This window comes from Calliopsis andreniformis, chromosome 10 (assembly GCF_051401765.1).
Source record: "Calliopsis andreniformis isolate RMS-2024a chromosome 10, iyCalAndr_principal, whole genome shotgun sequence".
NCBI lineage: Eukaryota > Metazoa > Arthropoda > Insecta > Hymenoptera > Andrenidae > Calliopsis > Calliopsis andreniformis.
In genome coordinates, this window is record NC_135071.1 from 12647756 (window position 1) to 12669939 (window position 22184).

The following is a 22184-nucleotide window of genomic DNA, read 5'->3' on the forward strand; positions in this document are numbered from 1 at the left end:
TATATAATATATTACAATATAATATATTTCGCTAACGTTTCTATTTACAATACCTATTACAACTAAATATTAAGCTAATCAATGTGATGACACATAGTAGGTGCAACTAAAGTACACGACTTTGGTATAGGTGCATCTGAATTTTATCTGAGAGTTAGTGTAGAGTGTATTAGAGTCTAACTAGTATAATGTCTAAGAAAGTCTAAGGATGCGCTCTTACATAGGCTATTGAGTATGGAAAGGAGATGACCAGAGTCCTCAGATAACTACGAATAACACTGACGAATTTGTATCTTGACATACAAAGTAAAAACAGAAGTGACTAGCAGCGTTTATCGATAACGCAGGACTAACAGCAGATTGGTCATCCAACGCATAAAAGAAACACTATCACAGCAGTTGCTTTAACTAGAGAATTACGTTTATGTACCAAATGTTTCGTTTCCCCTCCAGATGCAGCCTAGTGCTCTACGTTCAATTCATCGTACAAAATTCGCGATTCGATGATTTTCGCGTCCACTTAAAGAATGAATGAGAATAGGTATACGAACACTGAGAGAGTTTTCCCTATCATCGATATTCGTCCCGAGACCTTGGGAAACGCGGTGGAACGTTCTTTGGCCGTGTTCAGAGGTAAAAGTAATCGATCGCGGCGCCTGCAGACTCGCGCAGCACAACTGCAGCCTGCATACCCGGCTGCATAAGAGTAGGCGTGACTGAAGCGGCTCTAAATCCAGACCACACCAATGAATACGATAAACGTGGAAAAAAGCCTCCGACCAATATTTCTGAAATCGAGTGTATCGATGGGTTTCAAGTTCAGAAATGACTACCTCGTTGCTTCTTTTCTTTCCATGTCATTTTTAATAGGCAGCTGCAGCAGATGGCTGCGGTTTAATATTTTATCTTGGCGTGATTTGTGAGAACATCGCAGTAAATATTGTATTACTCATGAAAGTTACTATTACGAAATATTGTAAATTAGAGGTCATTGGCTGGTGGTTTTTTATATTTAATTGTAATATACTATTACAATATTACATCTCTTAACATTTTACTATGAGTGTGTATATAATGTATAAGATAATGCTCTTAGTTTTCTTTAACATATGTTAATTAATTATACAAATAGCATTAACAATTAAAATTGTACCGATCTGAGATGATCTTGGTACTTGAACTTGTTTTTTTTTATGTCCAATCCATTAATTAGTTTTGACTATTCAAATGTTTAAATATTCGAAGATACAAACTTTCTAATCTTCAAAAGTACAAAAATTCGAATTTTCAATAAATATTAAAATATTCAAATTCACATTATTCAAATACACATTAAAAGTGTATGAACTCATAACAGCCAATATTACCCACATGCTGTCAATGTTCTCCTCCTTTTCAATAACTTAGTTCTCAAATTATTTGTCAATTAAATATTCAAGCACTGAAAATCAAAATGAACACCATAAACACTTTAGCATTTTGCTACTGATTTCTGCTCCTTACTTAACGAAAATTTACATACTTCTTTCCTCTTGAAAATTGATTTCCTTCCTGTAGTCTACCCATTAAATTGCATTCTTGGTTCTAATTCCAACAATGTTCAACAATTTCTAACGCTTCTGCTCAGTACTTGAAGCTCATTCGCACAGTGTGCCGCTCCTCAACTAGTTAACTGAATTTAGCTGACAGCGCAGCAACCAGCAACTTTCGCTGCAAAGGTTTCCCTACTTAAATCAACGTGGAAAGATTAATTCTTTGGAATATACACAGAGAAATTCCCATTCTATTTCGGATTCGTAGCAGACCTCGTCAGATACGTGTATTCGACAAGAGGCGTTCAAAGCGATTGCTCCACGTGTTTCGAATTCCTTCGTGATGTTCAGACTCTCGAGGCACTTGCAATCTGCGAACGTCTATTTTTAACGATACTGGAATTCGGTCCAGGTCGGAGTTTCATAAGCGTCAAATGCATCAATCGATTAATCCACAACTCATCGGCAAGCTCATATTAGCTCCTACGTCCCGAACCCACCCTTCAAATAAAGCTACGTCACGACACACTCTAATCAATTCCTCTAGATTAGAGTGGCTCGAATCGAGCCGAGTACTCAGGCTAATGAAATTCTTTCCAGTTAGTTGTCCCAGTCACTCGAAACTTAACATTCACAATTTTTTATTTCAACCGAATACTCGACCCACGTGTTCCAAATACTGGGGCGTCTATACTTTGCATACCAATTCAGCTCTAGTATTCGAAGTACCGTTCTAAAAATCAGTGGTGAAAATCAGCAGCTTCCTCCTGGGGGTCGACAAACTTATTATGGCGCGTAGATCGTGCTTCATAACTGTAACAGTGTCAACTAACGCGGGTTGCATAATAAGGACGACAATCTATGCTCCTGATTGGGGCCACGCAGGCCGACGTTGAATAAGCAATGCGAATCAACGAACAGTTCGACATAACCAGCGATCATCTATGCGTCAGAAGACTGAACTGTTTTATGAGTACAGTCATTAAATCATCAATCAGACAGTTTCTGATCTTCCGAACGACAATCGATCTGCGCGTCAATAGACCCTTAGTTCCAATAAATCGGTCAATAGATCAACAGCGATGGACCAGAGAAAGTTCAAAATTTGTCTTTGTGTATTATAAGTATTAATGGCTTCTATAATAGATATCGTATTTTATATTAACCTATTAAGGCCCAAAATTGCGTGAACACATTTCATTCGCCATTTTATTTAGAGGAAATTTACATTATTGAATTCTGCTCCTTCGTGTTACTGTTATGCTGCGTTTACGCAACTTTGAGCCTTAATGGATTAATAACATTTATCCACTCTGGAGTATTTCCACGTTCTGTATAACATAATACTCATTATCTCTTTTTTTGTATAATTAAGGCTTCCCGTCGTGTCAACTGCTAGGTTATTAGCGACACCTTGGTATGTGTGTTCTGTGTATTATATTTTTGTAAACAATTTGGTTTCTTTTGTGAATCGTAATAAGTCACTAAATAGCTCTTCTTGTCTTCCAAGTTGCTCTTCATTAGTGATTTTAGTGCATATTTCTGTCAAGGTGTATTGAACTTTGGGTAGTGTAGTATCACATGGTTTATTGTAATTTGTGTGCACACCACCATTTTCCTTGCTTTTTAAACTTTCTTTCGTCCACCATTGTAGCAGTAATAGATCTTATTAGCAATGAAATGTTCTCCAGAAGATGCCAGTTTTACACAGATGACGTACCAGCGCATAAATAATGAATCCACATCCGATTACAAATGTTTCTACGAAACTTGTATAGGTAAGCTGACCCAGTTACATTCTCGTATCTATTTCAGCAGAATTAGTGTGTCGTCATCGGCGAACAAAAACGTATGCTCGCGGTGTCCAAAATGTAGAGAGTATTATACGCGTTACAAGCTACTTTCTCAATGCATGCTGCTATAATATTCTGCAACAGTGTCATCTCCTCTGCGAAGTTAAAGTTTATACGCACTGCCTTGACATTGCCAGCAGCAACAACCGTGACACATTAATGTCACGTTCTGCACGATACACTGCATTAATTGCACAAAGACCTCGGTCTGCACTTACGCTGGATGTCTCTGCGTTATGTCACAAAGTGGATGTGCATGTAATTTCGCAGTATTCACGTAACCTTGAAACGTGACGCCATTGTTGATTTTCCTTTTAGGATAACGTGCATGGCTGTTCTCTTCCGGTAATGAGCGTGAGTATTCGCGTCACGATCTAAAATAACTTTCGATATTTTATCGTGATAACATAATTACGAGATTAAACATTCTTCGTTAAAGGCAAATTTAGACTTTTCATTTTGGGTGATCATTGAGGATGATTCGTTCACAGTGAGAAGTGTAAGGGTTGCTTTCTTTGGTATTTCATTCAATGTGAACGATTAAAGTGAACAAAGAAGAAAGAGATAAAACACATGGATGATTCATCTATAATTATTCAACTCTGACGCTCAATATTCCACTTGTCGACATGTTGAAAACTAATGAAATGAATTCAACTGCTAAACTGGTGTAAATACGCCAGCTTTCATCTTTCATTTTCACTGTGGATGTATTATCTGTTCTTCAACTCATCGATTCAATTGATTTCAGAATACGCATAACGTACAGATAAAATGTAGAAAATTTTGCACAGTGCTCGTATGAAATCACACGTGCCAATTGAAATTTTCAAAAGTAAGAGCAATTGAGCTCGATGAGTTCTTCCTCATTCACTTTACTCACTGGACCTCTCCCCACAGATTATCATCCATTACGAAGAGTCTGGACTTTCTCGAGGTAAAGCTAATGGATAATGAAAACTGCGAGCAAACGATTCGTCGAGACTAAACGCAAAGAGGAAGAAAACCATCAGAATAATAAATTATTAATAAAAGTAGCACTAATGGATCAAAACAGCAAACACAGTCGTGTTTAATTAATATTCTCAAACGAAATATATCCCCCTGAAATATTTTACAAACGTGTATTCCTGTTTGGCGCCACAAGGTATGCAATATCGCGTCCATAGTTCTTGCGAAGTGACGAAAACTAATGGCCCACCGTACCCAGAATCGTTAATTTCCTAGACGTTTTAGGAACGTGCTCCCAGTAACATCAGAATGTATCGCGAAGGGAGTAATCGATGAGAAATTTCATATTATGTACCATCATAAAAGATCAAGGAAATGTATTGTTCTGTAATGATCAATGCGCCAACGATACGCAACTTTGTGATAAATCGCGCGCATGAAAGGCATTCATTGTGTCTTTTGTCGTTCATCTCTGTAACGTGGATGCTTCCTTAACAAAGAACTCAAAGAGAGCTCGAGAAGAACAAAGCTAACGTTGCACAAGAAAATTACTACCAATTTTTTACAACCACTAGCAATCATAAATCACTTCCTATATTTCGTACTAACACGCACGGAGTCATGTAACATACAGAATAGATTCGAGTCCTCTTATCGATACTTCGGGAAAGAGTAATGTATATTTGATTAAAAAACAGGGAAAAAATTGAGATTGAATTTTGAACGAATCTGAGTGCACTAAAGTATAGGTGCAGACACTTAAGGGGTACGTATCGGTAAAGTGAACACTTATTTATCAAAAGCGTTCTCCACTCTTTGTTTATTTGATGAAAAATCCAAACTAACATTTCACGAAAACTAAATACATGGCGAAGCAATTTTATTATATTTACTATATTTTCACTTTTTCTTCGTGCGTGTAAAATCATCACTTTTTCGTTTAACCTCATTTCGTTTAACCACATTCTATATTCCATAATCAGTGACTAAGCACTTGAAAACGAAATAGTTTCTTCAAAATTCTTTATCTTTATTCAAATAAGGAAAAATATTTCGAAGGCTACAAAGCGTCACTACTGGAATTGGTAATTTATTTATGAGCGGAATGTTGCTGAAAGAGAAACAGAAACCACTAAATAAAACAAGTTCCCCAGGGTCAAAAGAAATCGTGGCTCACTTACACAATTTCTAAAAATAAATACATTACAGTGAGTCGTTAACAGCAACAAATAGGTACTATTACCTATTTAATTTATGGTAATCTTTTATCTATATTTATAGTTCCTCCAAGTTACCCATTCCGAAGGTACGAACAAACGAGATTACGTACCTAACGAGTCGGCGCGCAAAGTACTTTTGCAACATTACGTATTAATATAGGCGCAACATTAATACAGACACGTGCTCTCATGTGAAACAAGAAAGTTACGCAACAGTTAAACTAAGTCCTTGATAGTGACTGACATTCAGTTAACTACCTGACATTGGCAATCATTATGGCACCTATTGTACTCAAACAACGCACAGTTACCTATTGTATTCGAAAACTACGAGTACCGCCTGTATGTACATCGATTAATGAACGCTTCGTCATTACCACATACCTGAAATCTCGTTACTGTCACATAATAATTAACTCAATTCCTTTACAATTTCCTAAAAAACACAGTTGTCTACTATTTCAATAGATACACTCTATTGCAAATACTTTTCGAATAAAACTTCCGAATAAAAGTTGATTGAAATTAACAGTTTATTCCAAACATGAAATAAAAACTAAAACATGCACGTTTTACATTTGCTTCAATTACAATCTCATTAAACTGTAAAAGGCTTGACGGTAGCAACTTTGCCCTGTGGAGAAGAGGGAGACTCTTACACACCTCTCATGTTTCTAAATAGTGGGTTAAATTCGAAAGAAAAGTGCGAGCGGGAAACGATCAAGGCGATCAGGCACAAATCAGATTAATGAAACGTTCGATGGTCAGGCTTACCCTAGAAATGCGTAGGGGTTGGTGCAGGTCGTGTCCACCGTGCATACGGAATCCCCAAGGGGAGCCGCCGAACAGGGTGACTTCTCTAGCGCTCATCTCGCCTCGCTTCACCACCCTTCACTAACCACTCACTCGCGGTTCAGTTCGTGCTGCAGACGCCACGCCGTCTCGGTTTCTTCGTCGCGGGATCAGCGAGGTCGCGGTTCGCGGCTTGCGACGCAAAATCGCTGACTGCGCGTCAGAAACGTACACGCCAACGATCGCATTTTCCGACCACTATCCCCCGACGCAACCAAAGGACCCTCGACAGTTGATAGCTCCGTCTGTTATCGTTCATCGAACCGATCGCGCTCAGTGCCCATAGTCTGCCAAGGATGAACCCTCGTTGAATAGATCAAAGGGTGATCGTTCGATGATGATAACAGCCTCGATCGATTGATAATATCAACGAGAATCCACCCCAAACGAAGAACAACACCGAGGACAGGAGTCGGTGGCAACCGCGAGCGAAAACGCGACGCGCACTTGCCGACGGTTCAAAGTGTACTGACTGACACTAGCGGCGCACTACCTCCCCCCACCCTGTAATCGGCTGCGCGCCACCCTTGTTTGCCGTTCTGTCAAACTCGAGCCACCCCCAGGCGAACACGCGTGCCCTCCCCGTTCATCAGCAGACGCAATGATCAACATTTCCTAACTTACGGGTTCGGGTTCGCTTCGAGTGAACCACTTGTGGCTGATGGTTCATATCTACGCGTTTTCACGCGCGTCAAGGGTCTGATAATGAAGGGCTCGGGGCAAGAACTGGTCAGCTTCATTCTTTTAAAGTTGCAGTATTAACCCTGGAGTTAAGTGAACGCGTCATTTCAGATACTGGTTTTTGTAGAGAATTTGCATCATCGACGTCTGTTCTATCGTGTTAGTGTTAGGAAAGGGAATACTAGAGATTAGCTTAGTATTTTTTTTCGTTACTATTTCTCCTCTCTGATTGAAACTCTACGACGTTTTAAAAAGTGAAAAATTGAAGTATCTATAGCGCTAATTTTTTTTGTAAATCTTTCTCATTTAGTGAGCGTCTATATAGTGTCTATTATTATAAAATGTCTAGTTTCACTCGGTAAAATAATGATTAAGATGAATAATATACAGGATCGCTCATTTAAAGTTTCGTACGTAATTATCTCCTAAATTATAGCTCGTTTCAAAAAATGTTTGAAATAAAACGTCCACCTAGACAAAATTTGTAACCATTAAGGTATCTCCCTCGAAACAAGGTAAGTTTTATTTAAAACATTTTTTGAAATGAGCTATAGTGTAGAAGATAATTACATACGAAACTTGAAATGAATTTCTCTGTATAAAATGCATACATTTACATTTATCAATAATATTACGTTTACGCAATTTTGAGGCTTAATGAGTTAAGAAGAAACTACTGGATACTGAAATATATTAAAATTCTTAAAAAGTAATTTTGTTTTAATGGAGTTGACCAGTTTTTGCATAGAGTCCTCCGATTACTGTCACCAAGGCAATTACTGTCACTCTAATCTATTTTAATTATACAAAAAAATTATCATATAAATAAAGCTGTGATTTATCTGAAAGAAAAAATATTACTCATTTTTTTCATTAATTTTGTAAGCATACTTTCTTACTAATTAAAGAGAAAGAAAGGCGCGAAAGAAAAGCCTACAATTGGAACGTTTAGGGTACCAATATAATAAAATAGAATTTTTTAGATAACTGAAGCATCATGAAAGGTACTAACTGACGTAATTCAGGGATTAAATTCTTTTTTATTCAATATGCGCGTGACAATGTTTGAGTGACAGTAATAGCTGTCGGAGTCCTGTTTTGAAATCAATAGATTTTAAAATAAAAGTGAAGGTCTTGAGAATCATCTAAATTTTTGCTTCGAATAAACGAATTGAATAGTGGCAATTAGTAAAAGAAGCATATGCTTTTGGTCGATAAATAAAATAATTGCAATAATATTGGAGTTATTGGTTCTTTTACCCTATAAATGTCGCTGAATGGGTGCAAAAGGTTAATATTCGAGATGTAAAAAAGTATAAATGTGACGTGTGTAATACAATTAACATTTTATTTATGGTACTGCACATCATCTTAAATCATTTTTCTCTGTAACAACATAGATATCAATATATCAAAATAGCATACGTTTATTTCTTTCAGATATAAAAAGCTATCACTCACGCACACTTTGTATTAATGCGCTTCTTTGTTAATATTTCAAATATAAACATATAAAAATAGTTTGATATATTAAACTATGAAATGAGCGTGACCTGTACAAGAGGCATTATCCATCTGACTCGCAGCATAACACGATGTATATATGTCTATGTATGTAATAATAAAATAAACTATAGAATATTTCTAACCGTAGTTCAGCACTATAACATTATCACAAATAGAAACTTCAAGTTTCAATATAAACGCACTTGAAAGCCATAATACTTTTTTAAAACATGTAACATAAAATTCACGTCGCAATGAACGTGTTACAATAATAATTGTATACCCATCAGATAAATGATATTTCGCTTGTAAATACATTAAATATAGAAAAAACAATACTTATGTTATAAAATAAATGTTTACATTTGAAAATATAAAAGCTACACTCAAAATAATGATCGATATTACATGTTATAATATTGATATAAAAAAAAGCGAAAGGGTAATTGAAGAATTACTCTTCCTTTTGAACGTTCCACTTATCATATGCGTTCTTCAAATAAATATATGTTTCTGTATCCTGAGACTTTGGTTTAGGTATTTTCTTCGTATTTGCAACTTTGACCTTTTCTTTGCGTGCTACGTCAATTGCACTGCGTATCACAGCTTTATTTTCCTTTATAAATTGAGCGACTTTCATCAATGATGTAGTCTTTTCTTTCTTGGTCTTTTGCTCATACAAGCTACGTCGTATACGTAAATGACCGATTGATTTTTTACTTTCGAATCTGATAATACTATCTACATCGATCCATTTGATATCATCTATACATTTGTTAATACCTTTCGTCGAAATATATTTTAAAATTTCATCACGATTTTCGTCATTTTCAGGGCAACGATAATAAAATTCTGTGTCCTGTCGTTCAATCTCCATATAATTAGTTACTACAAAACTTAGAAGATCCTGAGTGGCATGAATTTTGTGAATAGCAGATTCGGTGGTCAAACAAGACAGTCCAACGTAAATGCTATTAGCAGTAGACGTAGGATAAGAGTAATTAGCACTGATTTCCACACTTTGTGCCTTAATTGTCTGTCCTAGCACTGCATGATACGTTAACGTGTATAGACGTAATGGGAAATGATACAATATCCATCCATCCATAGATTTCGATGTCAACCAACTACGATAAGCCGGTAAAATCTGATAATAATTTAGACAGCAACGTTGAATTTTTTCTACGCGATTATCATCTAAGTAACAAATAGTAATAGTAGTTAATTTGTTGCCCGAGAATATCATTTCTTCAACTCGAACTATCCTGTGAATACCTTCCCTAGTAATGTACACATATTTGTAACCATTTGCTATGAGTAAACCAGGAAGAAATTTGCCATCTTTGCTATCCATAGGAATGGTTTCATATTTTTTCTCATTCCAATACTGATACGGTTCTATTACGTACCTTACACTATTAGATTTCAAATAATCTATAAAACGATACATACGTTTTGTAATATCAAGATGATATTGAGATATGTAAAGAGTATCAAAACGCTCTTCTGTGAAGTATTTCGGCTGAAAAAGGCAATAAAGCAAATAACGGAGACCAAAATAGAACGGAACTTCTCCTTCGGATTTATAACATTCAATCGCTTCAGAAAAAAGTGATAATTTGTTCATCAAAGCATTGTCACGAACCCGCATATTTTTCGTCAAGTTTTGGATAACTTGGTCGCTAAGTATTTCAGCAATATAAAAATTGTTTCGATTATGTAGCGGTGATTTGTAAACTGCACCAACTTGCAATAAATTACCAGCAAAAATTAAGTTAATGTTATTTTTCAGTGACAATACATATAATAACAGTATCATAAGCGGTGAAGATACAGTGTATGTGTCCAAAATAATAGTGTTAATAGTATGTCTGTCTGTCAGATTTTTGTGTCTCAATGAGTACTTTATTAACCAATAAAGTATGTCAATATCTTTCATGCCAGTGATACTAAACATTCTAGTTGCTTTCTGATATTCCAAACCAAAGTGACGCATAATATAGGATACAAATGTGAATGATACTATTTTATCCAATGATAGTTGACTTGCTTGATCCTTTCTAAAGACAAGATAATCTACAGACGTATTATTTACTTTAGCCACAACTGATAAAACAAAGGTTTTGCCAGTTCCACTTGGAGTTTGTACTAAGGTAGTTGTACCCCTTTTGTTGTTGATCCATTTTTTTATATTGTTATATGCCTCCCTTTGTTCGGTAGTTAGTTGTCCAACTGTAACATTTAACATTATGGTGACCATATGAAACATGTTGCAGTAACACCCAAAGTAGCACCATGAAAAAAGTTATCATTAACAGATACTTTATATGTACTTGTATGTATTGCTAGTTGAACTTTTCTAGGAACATACTGTCTTACCTGTAGGACCGTTTTTCATTATTATATTTTCTCTTTATTTGAATCAGCTTTTCAATTTAAATCGTTTATGTGCTTAGCCCTCAGATGTACTCCTCAGATACAAATTCAAATATCTGTAGATATAATGCACAATACGTAGTTATCAGAATACATTGTATTGATAGCTATTGATATTGTTAATTATCAGATATATTTTACAAGTCTTATTTGAATAATCATGATTCAGGTGATTCAGGATGTACCACAACCCCTTTACAATTTAGTACAATGAAAAACAATTTTCGGTGCAAAAATATACATAGTGCTTAAATTTTGTATATCCCTGCACATGTTGATATTAGAATTATCAGCTACTTAAAACAAATAGCGAAAATAAATATTTTAAGTTAGAACATAGAATTGAAAAATTATTACAATTCAAATGACAGAACAAAGATGAAATTCCTTTTCTGTCACTACATTGTTGAAAAAAAAATTTAGATATAAAGTAATAAAAATCAGATATAGATAACTTTGTAGAAATGTTAATCAATATAATTCTATTTTATCTCATGTCGATAAGATAGAATTTTACTAGTGCATATTGAAAATTGCTTTATCGCTTCTACCGTTAATTATGAATAACGGTCTTAAATAAAACATTGTTCACAAGACTAAATAACAGACCTCTGATTCACTTTAACAGCTAATTAAAGAAATACAGTCAAGAAATCGGGAGCAGTACTACGACATTTCTATCACCAATTATTATAACAAAAAGACTATATTTTAAATATCAACTGACTACGATACAGACGTGTCTCAGTATTTATTACATTAATTCTGATCATATTTAATTCTGAAACCAAACAACGGAAGGACATTATCAGAAACAAGGTTAAAGGATAACCTTTTATCTTATAGACTTTTGTGTCTCACGTTCTGTAATATCGACAGTTATCGAGCGCCATCTGCATTCCTTGCCAATGAAAGTGTTATATTTCGCTGCGATACCACTACAGCGATATGTATTCAATGTATTCGCATGTAATATCAATTATGTGTAACACTACCGGAGGAAATATTTCTCAAAAACTCAAAGATACGATGTAATTCGAAATTATGATGCAATTTAAAACATTCAGAACAGAATGCTTCAGAAAGCTTTATCAATTTGTTTCTATATCATTCGACATTCAGTATTGACACTCTGAAGAACACAACTACGTATAAACACCGGGACGTCCCCAGATTCTATCGAAGGATTCTTACGTGTTATACAAAAACAAGTACGCAATTAGACTTTTTATTTACCGCCGTGTCGAATGGAAACTTTGTGGAATACTAATATGAAAAATGAATAAAAATTTAAAAGCCAAATAGTTAACAGTAGTTTAAAACAGATTTACAGTAAAGTACATAAAGTACACAAATGAACCGAAGTTCTGTAATCAAATTTATAGGAGGAACTTACATTTGTTCTTATATCAAATATAAAATCATTCGTTTTAGATGCACCTTATGTGTGGATTTAAAATGATTAACTTCAAACCAACCAAAATTTTGCGTGCACAACAGCGGAGAACTGTATGGTTGAAAACAGTTGAAAAGATCACGACACAGTACTCACACAGTCCTCCGATGAGACGAATGAATCAGCTTTGGTGCGTTCACATCGCACAGCGTTTGTGCCTCGACAAATCAGAGAACAACCTTAACTCGACAGCCAATGTAATTCATTAATTTGGTTAGATAAGAACGCGTATGCTCCGCCTACATGCCAAATGAAATTTACTGTTATCTTTTTTGTTATAAATTTTTAATAACTGCTGGCAAAATTTTGGTGACAATTCACATCGTTAATTGGCCGAAATTAAAAGAAATGTATTTCAATTCTAATCGGTTTAAAAGTTATTTGAATTTGAATGATACAAATTTTTAAAAGTGTTTTTCATTTCATATTTAACATGAATATTTTTAGTTTTTCAATAAATTAGCAAAAATTTAATACGATTAGATGTTTTTTTATTGTCTCCTTTAAATTAATATGCATGAATAAATGTATAAACTTTGAAAAAGTTATTCATAATAATTTTTGAGAAAATATTTCTGTATAATAACAATGTGAGGACGAAATAGAAGACTCCCTTAAGTCTATAAATCGGTTTCATTCAATCGATTTTAAAAGAATTTTTAGAATATAAAGAAATAAGGAAGTAAGAAATGATTGACTTCTAATGTTGATTTGAATTTTGGCCGAGTATACGTAAGTATTTTTGTGTCCGATAAGAGTCTAAACTCGATTTCTTCGGAGACAAAATGAATCATTTTTTACGTTAAATCATAAGAATTATAATATTGATACTTGCATCATTGATTGTGAGACACCATGTAGATGTATACATATAAGAATTACTCAGAACGTAATATGACTCTGCTTAGTCAAACATACATAGTTTCGTATGATACGGCGAGATTAGCTTCAAAGAACTAGCGTTGCGATTTTACAGACCAACAACTTGTTAAAAATGAATAAATGTAATAATTAATGTACTAAATCTTATTTTCTATCTACCTTCTCGCAACTAACCTCTATTCCTTTTTCTAAAATAAAGCATTTATGAAAACGAATAATCATTCCCTCTATACGAGGTTCTTCCTCAAACAGATTACTGTCTTTGCAGTTTACGATTTTTCTCCAAAATCTTATCAGAAGCTGACGGTCAGTTGGTAAGAGTCACCCTGTGTATTATCACAAACGTGACGTCATAAAGTAGCAATTATGATAATGTCATTCAACTCACAAAAACATAGATGACGTAATTGAAAGATAGACGTCATATTTAAATATAAACATGGCGTAGGGCGGTGCCATGTGTTATCGTTTCAATCGATAATCGTTTCTATGATAAACAGCGCCCAAGTTAATCGCTCCATTTCATTTATCCTTTTTTTATGTGAACGAACTTTGTCCGTTTCTTTAAATTACGAATCGCCTTTACTGTATCCACGCAAAGAAATATGTCTGCCAGACGGAGATGGGAGGTTATATGTAGATTATTTTGACAGGCGCAAGTAGGGAACCGTGGTGGGACAGTAAAGGCGATTGAAAAATCGTACAGCAGTCTGCGACTGATCGCCGTTAGAGAAACGAGGGATTTTCGATCTATCGTTTGTTTTTGTAAAAGTCAGTGTGTTCTTATCATCTGCATTTTTTTTTATCGTTAAAATAAAAGGATTCGTTATCTCAACGTAAGTGAAAGATAACACGAACGCTGAAAATGGGTGATACTAAGACAGGTTAGCATGAAAGAACTCTTTCTCTTAACATATTCACAATCCATCAGAAATGCACTGTTTCACTTCTATATTCAAGAAAGCAATACAAGTTGCGTAAAATTATTAAAAATGTTAATTAAAAAATAGTTAAGAGAATATGTTACTATTAACAAAATTCTGCAAATTTTTTTTTGTCAGAAATTCAATAAAAATCTAATGGAAATATTGTCAGGAAATCCTGACCCACATGTGGGTCATAGGACCATAAATGTTGTTAAATGTACTTTTCGAAAAACAAAATTTAAAAAATTATGTTATATTCTTTTGTTAATACATAAACTGCTGTTTCTTTTTAATAACTGATAATTTTTTAAACAGGTATTGAGTTCAAGTTATTTTTAAAATATTCTCGATTGTTTAATTAGAATAATTAAAAATTATGTATAATTATGTATGAGCTAATCATGGATACAAATAAGATATTGATCACTTATATTTTACTTCCCTTGTTTTACTTCTTAGATCTAGTTGTTATGACTCCTAAATGTAAGACTGCAAATTCAACAACGCTTATAATAGAAAGGCAAACTGTAGAGCCTCCAACTGAAAATGGGAATGAAAATAATGTTCATATTGCTGGGGGAGATCACAAAGGAATCGTTATTAATAAGCAAACTATGTCAGGTAAATTTTTACAAAAAATTGGTAATATTGGAATATTACTATTATGTTATATTAATGTGGAAAAAATAATAATATTCAATTTTTATAGTTACAAATGGTGAAATTCATCCAGCACATCTGTGTTTACAATTCAGAGTATTCTTAGTCAGTGCCCAAACTGGGAAGCATACTCAAGAATCTAGAACACTACAATTTTGGTTTGTAGACACACTTTTAGAGGCTGAACATCCAAGTGTGGCACAAGAATTCTTTAGAGAGTTAGTCAGTCCTCAAGAGTTTCCACGAGGTAAGAACTATTTGATACATTTGTTTCAAATGTATCTGAAAGTGTCATGTTAACATATGTCATATGTTTCTTATAGATTATGTTGGATTTATAAAGAAATTGATGAAGTTAATGTTCCATAAATATCCTAATATAAAAAAGATAGAAGTAGAATTGAAACAACTTGAGGAACCAGTTGATCTTCCAACTAGGCCATGTAAGTAAAATAATTTCTACTTATATTTAACATTGTTTATTTTAAATTGAAAATTAATTTTAAGTTAAGCATTTCAAACAAGTATTATAATTTCTTATGTGTACTTTGTCAATAATAATTCTAATGTTGTGTCATTTTGATAGTCAGAAATCTTAGACTTGGCTTCTTATGGGTAATTGATTCTGGTTTACTATTGGTTTTGTTCTTTACTAATGTAATTTTATTTAATGAAATAACTGTCAAGCAGGGAGTAACATCAAGATTTATTTGATTAGGCTCATTGAACTAAATGGTTCTTTATTGAATGATATTGCAGCAGTGAATCTTAAGTACACATTTCAAATGAAACTAAGGGAAATACATTTTAAACATTTATACTGATCCTTTTAGTTAGTTATTGCTTTATAATATATCTTATATATTATTAATTGAGTAAAGTAAAATTTGATTTGTAATCTTTATTATTCACAGCTAATACTGGTCGTATACTGTTAGCACTTCCTCCATGTAAGAGAATTATTTGGAAATCAGGTTGGAGATAATGAGAAAATTGCAAATGCTATTTTGTTGCAAATTGTTTACTTTTATATGAGTTTTTTCATGTTTAGGCTTCTATACAAGCATAACAATTAAATATTTCCTGGTCAAAATGTTCATTTGAAAGTTCACTTACTTTATTATTCGTTCTTTCATTTAATTAACAACGTAAATTATGAGGAGAAAGTATTAACTTGTACAATAAAAAAGAGAGGAAAAAGAGTTTCATTCCTACATTGACCAGTAAATATGTACCTATATTCTACTGCTTCACACAATAAAGTGGTAACCATAACAACATTGACTTAATAAGCCTATTCTTCAGTTACTGTGTTACATAATTATGAAAATAATAAATCTATAATCTTTTTTACTGTTTATTTCAGTGGATTACTAAAATAGAAATTCATAACGATTATAATCTTAGTTTTTTTTTGTTTTTTGTTTTTTAATAGTGTACTGAGTAGTCTTATATTAGGTCATATTATTTAAAATATATATTATATTCACAAAGTATGGTATACATTAATACAAGTGCATGACTATTATTACATTGATGTTGTCTTTTCTCAGCTATCTGTACAATTATATTGACTAACACAAATGATAAAGATAAATATACATATATGTATATGTATATAGTTATCTATTTAGTAAATCTATAAAATCTTTAGTATTATAAATTGCATTTTCATATGAAGTCATGAGTAGATTCCCCATTTACAATGTAGCACTTATATTTATCATACACAAATACACAATTTATAGTTATTTATTTACTAAAGTTTTAGTTTAGTTTACTATTACTTTTATTTTAAAAGAATTACATACGATTTATTTTAATAGTAAACAATAATATGCATATGCTGCATATTTAATTAATTTAATAATAGGATATATCAATATCAAATTTTGTTATTTAACAGTATCTACAGATGAAACAGTAATGGGTCAAGTGGTTGAATTAACATTGGAGAAAGTGTTAGAACTTATTGAATCTGCTTATCCAAATCCAGTAACAGTAACTGATTTAGCAAAGTAAGATATTTATTACATACTACTAAATGTATTTTTTATATAAAAGAGCAATACGAAATTGTATAATAATTTTCATAATAGAGAACATGGGTGGGAACCTTCTGCAGTGGAAAACAAATTAAAAGAATTGCAAGAAAAGGGTGTTGTAAAAGCAATGGAACATGGAGCTTACACAAGAGTTGTACATCAAGATACTCAAATTCAAGTAAGCTTCATTAATACATTATCTGTTTGTTTGCAAGGTACTTATGTTAAGATTGATCAATAATGAACTACTTTATTATGTATTTGTAGGTCGTAAAGCAAATGCCTACAATGGCAAGTGCAAAACAACCAACCATAGCTATTATCACAGCACAGTACTGTGAAAAACTGGCAGTTGACTCAATGATAGAAAATAAAGAGACTTTTGTTCGTTACACTACCGTTGGTAAGACACGTATATTTTTATTGACTATTTCAGAATTATTTTATATAAGAAAACGTATTACTTATTTTGAAAGTAATAACCGCTACATATGCCTCGATTAGAGATTCAAAACGTAATCATATAGCTTAATTTCTAACCGATTTTCTTACTATTAAATTATCTAGTCCTCTAATCCTTGAACTTTTATTTAAAAAAAATCCCACAATAACTTTGGCGTGAAAGACAAATCAACGGTGAAAGTACGAAATATTTTGCGATTATACGTGTATTTTATTGCACATGAAACTTTAGGTACGTCAAGCTCATCAGACACAACAGATGGAGTACCGCGAGTGACATGCCGTTTTGGTAAAGTAGCTTGTAATATAGCTCCTTTTCACTTTCAATGTCACTTTAATGTTATAGCTTGCCAATTGCTTGTATTCAAACAACGTCGCAGAGCCATCATGCTACAAAAAAATGTTTATTGAGAGGCATTGTTATAATGTTATTTTATAATTGTCAGAAGCAATACTTTGTTCTCATGCCATGAACATAGATTCGGGGTGTCACCTTATGTGTTACGTCTTCATATTTAAACATTTATTCTTTCAGCAACATTAAGCTGCATACAGACACTAGGGGCTACAGGTTGTCTCGCGAGCAAGCCTTCTCACAGTGTACATGTAGATAACACATTTTGCTTCTTTTATACATATCTTTGGATATTGCTGTTTTAATGTAAATCATGAGAAGGCTACGCACGTCGAGATAGTGTTGTAGTGTCTGTACAAGGCTTTAGAAAACTGAATTTAGAAAAATGCAAATGCACATACACATTGAACGGGCATGGTTCAAGATCATTCATGTTTCTTCTGGTTTTTTTTTTCACTTTGTCTTATGTGTCTATTTTGTTTGTGTGAAAAGTATTTTTACGTCGTATTGTCTTTTTTTTTCTTTACGATTGGTATTAACCCTTTATTATTATTGTCTCTTTTATATTAAGCATTTAATTAACGATGCAAAAATGGAAGTAAATTATTATTGCCGATTATTGTTCAAATTTGGTTTCATTAATTTTTTGTTGATTACACGATAATGTATCATCACATAACACATTTTTATACATATGACAGTAGTGTATTTGAAATTTATACGTATTTATGAATTAATAATAAGAATATTACAAAGTCAATCGGAATAAGGAAACATTTAAGTATTTATAAAATTTGAAGCAATTAATTTGGAAAATTAATAATAGTTTCTTTTCTTCAAAAGCAAGACAAAAATTTGATAAAATATTATCAATTTTATAATTCATAATCACGTTCCTGCATAAAGTAGCATAAATTTTATGATTTATAAATGCAACTAAATTGTGCTTGTGCTCATTCACAGTTTCTTAAAGGAATTAAATTATTTAGTATATTAATAAATTTTTAAATAATCGTTGTATTGATATATCTAATAATAGAAATAAAACGTAATTGCATCCAGATGGAATGATACCTTTTTAATAAAATTTTATTCACATATAACACAGGTTTCATACCAATTTGTCAATAGTAGCACAGTGCACATGTATCATACACTGATTCCAGAACATTTAATGACATAAAAGTGCCTATATAATGCTAAGCATAATTACTTTTGTTATAGGAGAGTCAAATGTCTATACATTAGGCAACATTGGTGCGCACAGAATTGTATGCACAAAACTGCCAACAGTAGGTCACACAAGAGAAGCAATGACTGCAGCAGGAAATACAACTACTAGATTACTAGGTAATACGTGATAATAATTATTTATTAGTGATAAAGTTGTGTTTGATAAAGACTTTATCCAACCATTCAATCTATTGTTTAGGTACATTCCAAAAAGTAGACTTCGTTTTTTTAATTGGGATTGGAGGAGGCGTACCCCATTATACAGATTATAACAAACACGTACGACTCGGCGATGTAGTTATTTCATATCCTACTCCACTGAATAAAAAGTATATTTACGTGTATTGCGAAAGTGCAAAAACAAACGAAAATGGTGATTACCATTTTGAAACCAAAGAATATTGTCCACCAAATTTATGTTTGCAAGATATTGCAGCCAATCTAAAAGAACAAGTAAGTTCATCTTTGTTTATAAGTTTTGCTAATAAAATTTAGAAGAGATGATTTACAAATTTCCGGTTTCTTTAGTCTGAGAATGAAACAAATCCTCCATGGCAAACGTACCTGAGGAGTAGTTTAGATATTTTAAATAATCAAACGGAACATGACTTCAAAGCACCCCCACCAGAGTCTGATAAGTTATATATGGCTATTGGCGAGAGGGACGTTATTGAAGTGGCACATCCAACTGCACCTTCAGACGCGACAAATAAGAGGTCATTATATTTTAAATGTGCAAATTTTTATTGTCTCTGTTGTTGCTGTTACTAAAAAAGTGTGTCTACTTTTCAGAATGGATGGTTGTCCCCGAATTCATTTAGCCCCCGTTGCGTCTGGCAGACATATCGCTCGCGATGATCAACTTAGGCAAAAATTTGCAGCTCGTTTTGGAGCTCTTGCATTCGACGCAGAAATGGATGCAGTGGTGGAGAGCATCTTGGGTAATTGTCGCGAAAGTTTCGCTGTTATTCGAGGTATTTCTGATTACAAAGATGGCTCACGTATAAAAGAATGGCAGCCTTATGCATCTTTAGCAGCTGCTAGTGTAATGAAATCTATCATTTGTGCAATGGATCCCCCAACTAACGTATAATGTCATTAACAAGACATTCTAAGTAATAGTGAAAGTAGCATAATTTCTTTTTGAGTTTGCACACCTCTGTTTTTATATCATGTGGACCAACTGTTTTTATTCGTTACAAATAATTATTATTTAAATCTACGCACAAAGTACGTAAAAATAATTTAATGAAATTGCTGTTTTATTTAATTTCTTTCGTTTATTTATGACGTCGCATTTAATGGGACATACATTAGTTATTTATTTTATGATTGGAGGGACTTTAAATGGTAATCAAAGTATAGAGTAGTTAAAAAATAATAGCACGAAGTGCGTATACTAATTACTTAAGAAATTCGTAATTAATACGATAACTTAGTAGTAGGGAGTAAAACAAATTCAGTATACACTATAATACTGATCAATGCATCGCTCATTAATTCTTCGAATGGTAAACATGCTACTTTTTTGAAATGACTATTTGAACAACATTATTCAACATTTACATTACTAAACACAACTTTTTCAAGTTAGTAATCTAGCATTTGCATCTATTTGCTACACCGATTCATTTTATACGCAATTTATCAATTTGATATAGTTTTTGCATTTTATAGATTTCTTCTTATACACTTTGTACACTAATATTAAATCCACTATTCCGTTACGTTAATCAAGTACAACGTAGAAGAATAAATATAAAAGAAATTGGTTCAATGATCCTAAGACTGGTGCCATTTTCGTTCTGTATCACACATACAGTGTACAGATTTTATGAAATTCATTTATGTACGAAAATAGTAGTCACGTAAAATAGAAAACTATAATTTTGCAATAGTTATGTAGTTTAAATATTATTATGATACTGAGGCTCTTAGATATCAAATCTTGTCGGACAGGATCCGAAATATATACGAAAACAATTAAAAGCTTTAAATGAAGCCTCAACGTAGCAAAACAGTTTAGACATAGGTCGCAATACCTGAAAAGGCAGAAAGTACATTTGGCAGTATTGACCTAAACACGGTCAAATAATTGTTACAATACTATCTTCCTAAATATTATATGTTTTTCAGAGTATATTGTCGTTTTAAACAGATATATTCACTTCGACCACAAAGCAGGTAGTAAGTGCATTTTCCGAATTTAATGAAGGAAGAAAATATAAACATACATTACTGTCCAAAAGTTTATTCTCATTCATAAACATATCTAAAGAAGTACGGTTGTAATAATAGATATTAACTACAAAAAAGTAAGGCAATATATTTATTTATTTTTACATTATTTGTAATAGAATTTGTTTTTTATTCGTATGCAAATTTATGAATATTAATATTAACAATTTTGTATTGTTTACAATAATATATATTTTGTGATTCTTCTACATTGTGATCCAAAACTACTAATTAACTCATAAAATGTATAAATATATATTCAAATTTTTGTTATTAAGTTAAAAAGCATATTCTTTCAAGATTATCTCAGCTCGAAGCAGCAGGATTAAACCTTTGGACGGCAATATACGTACCAAATATATTGAAAAGTATACAATTAATCGATATTAATTAAAGTGCCAATGTGTTCAATGAATTTGGTTAGCGTAAAGGAGATGAGAATTTTTCTAAAAGACATATATTATAAAACATATATTTAAATCAATTTATAATTTCTGACAGTATCTGACAGTTTGAGTTAAAATTAAGTTCATTTATTTATTTAATTCTGAATGGATAATTGGAATTCAAACATAATTTCTTTAAGAGAAATAATTGTTTCTCTTTCCATCTTTTCATTATCTTTTAGAGTAAAATTCTCATTACCCAGGTGAGAGACTAATACTAAATACCACTGCCTCTTTAAAATTTTGACGTAAAATTTTAACATTTTAAAAAATTCTTTTGGGAAACTTCAATAGTGTTTTGTAAAAGGTGTTAAAATGTGATATTACACACCATTTTTAAATTTCAATGTCTTTGTAGAGTTGAAAGCACAGGGTAGCGTAAAAAAGCTTTATAAGTAAGCAACATTCAAATATTAAATTCGAGCGTAAATTTAAACAAGTAAAAAAAGT

The 22184-nt window shown here is 32.7% G+C and overlaps 3 protein-coding genes across 5 annotated transcripts in view; 1 reads left to right on the top strand and 2 right to left on the bottom strand.

Moving 5' to 3' along the window:
- Window positions 1-6849, bottom strand: part of Cap (Cbl-associated protein) — an 85137-nt gene extending 78288 nt beyond the window's left edge. For both annotated transcript variants that reach the window (XM_076387156.1, XM_076387155.1), the window contains exon 1: window positions 6331-6849. In XM_076387156.1, the coding sequence (XP_076243271.1) occupies window positions 6331-6426 (96 nt within the window). In that variant the 5' untranslated portion in view covers window positions 6427-6849. The remainder of the gene's footprint in view (window positions 1-6330) is intronic.
- A 1562-nt stretch (window positions 6850-8411) lies between these two features.
- Window positions 8412-12549, bottom strand: Napi-t (Na[+]-dependent inorganic phosphate cotransporter). The gene is made up of 3 exons (XM_076386922.1): window positions 12428-12549; window positions 10975-11087; window positions 8412-10827 (listed from the first exon to the last, which is right to left on the bottom strand). Exons 2-3 carry the CDS (start codon window positions 10991-10993, stop codon window positions 9050-9052), a joined length of 1797 nt encoding a protein of 598 aa, XP_076243037.1. The 5' UTR covers window positions 10994-11087; window positions 12428-12549; the 3' UTR covers window positions 8412-9049.
- A 1523-nt stretch (window positions 12550-14072) lies between these two features.
- On the top strand, window positions 14073-21373 carry LOC143184488 (uncharacterized). Of its 2 annotated transcripts, XM_076386752.1 has the most exons (12): window positions 14073-14253; window positions 14755-14916; window positions 15005-15202; window positions 15279-15398; window positions 16862-16973; window positions 17055-17178; window positions 17268-17403; window positions 17695-17751; window positions 19042-19167; window positions 19250-19503; window positions 19579-19766; window positions 19843-21373. In XM_076386752.1, the coding sequence occupies exons 1-12, from the start codon at window positions 14235-14237 to the stop codon at window positions 20141-20143; spliced, it is 1797 nt and encodes a 598-aa protein (XP_076242867.1). In that variant the 5' UTR covers window positions 14073-14234; the 3' UTR covers window positions 20144-21373. The 2 variants fall into 2 exon arrangements, with proteins under 2 accessions (XP_076242867.1, XP_076242868.1); XM_076386753.1 differs by lacking the exon at window positions 17695-17751.
- Window positions 21374-22184: the final 811 nt, after the last annotated feature.

What these genes read in the sequence shown, in the direction of transcription:
- LOC143184488 (XM_076386752.1), top strand. An exon ending in TAATAAGCAAACTATGTCAG is followed by an intron (nt 14,917 to 15,004) that starts GTAAATTTTTAC and finishes CAATTTTTATAG; the next exon opens with TTACAAATGGTGAAATTCAT. An exon ending in TACAACTACTAGATTACTAG is followed by an intron (nt 19,168 to 19,249) that starts GTAATACGTGAT and finishes TCTATTGTTTAG; the next exon opens with GTACATTCCAAAAAGTAGAC.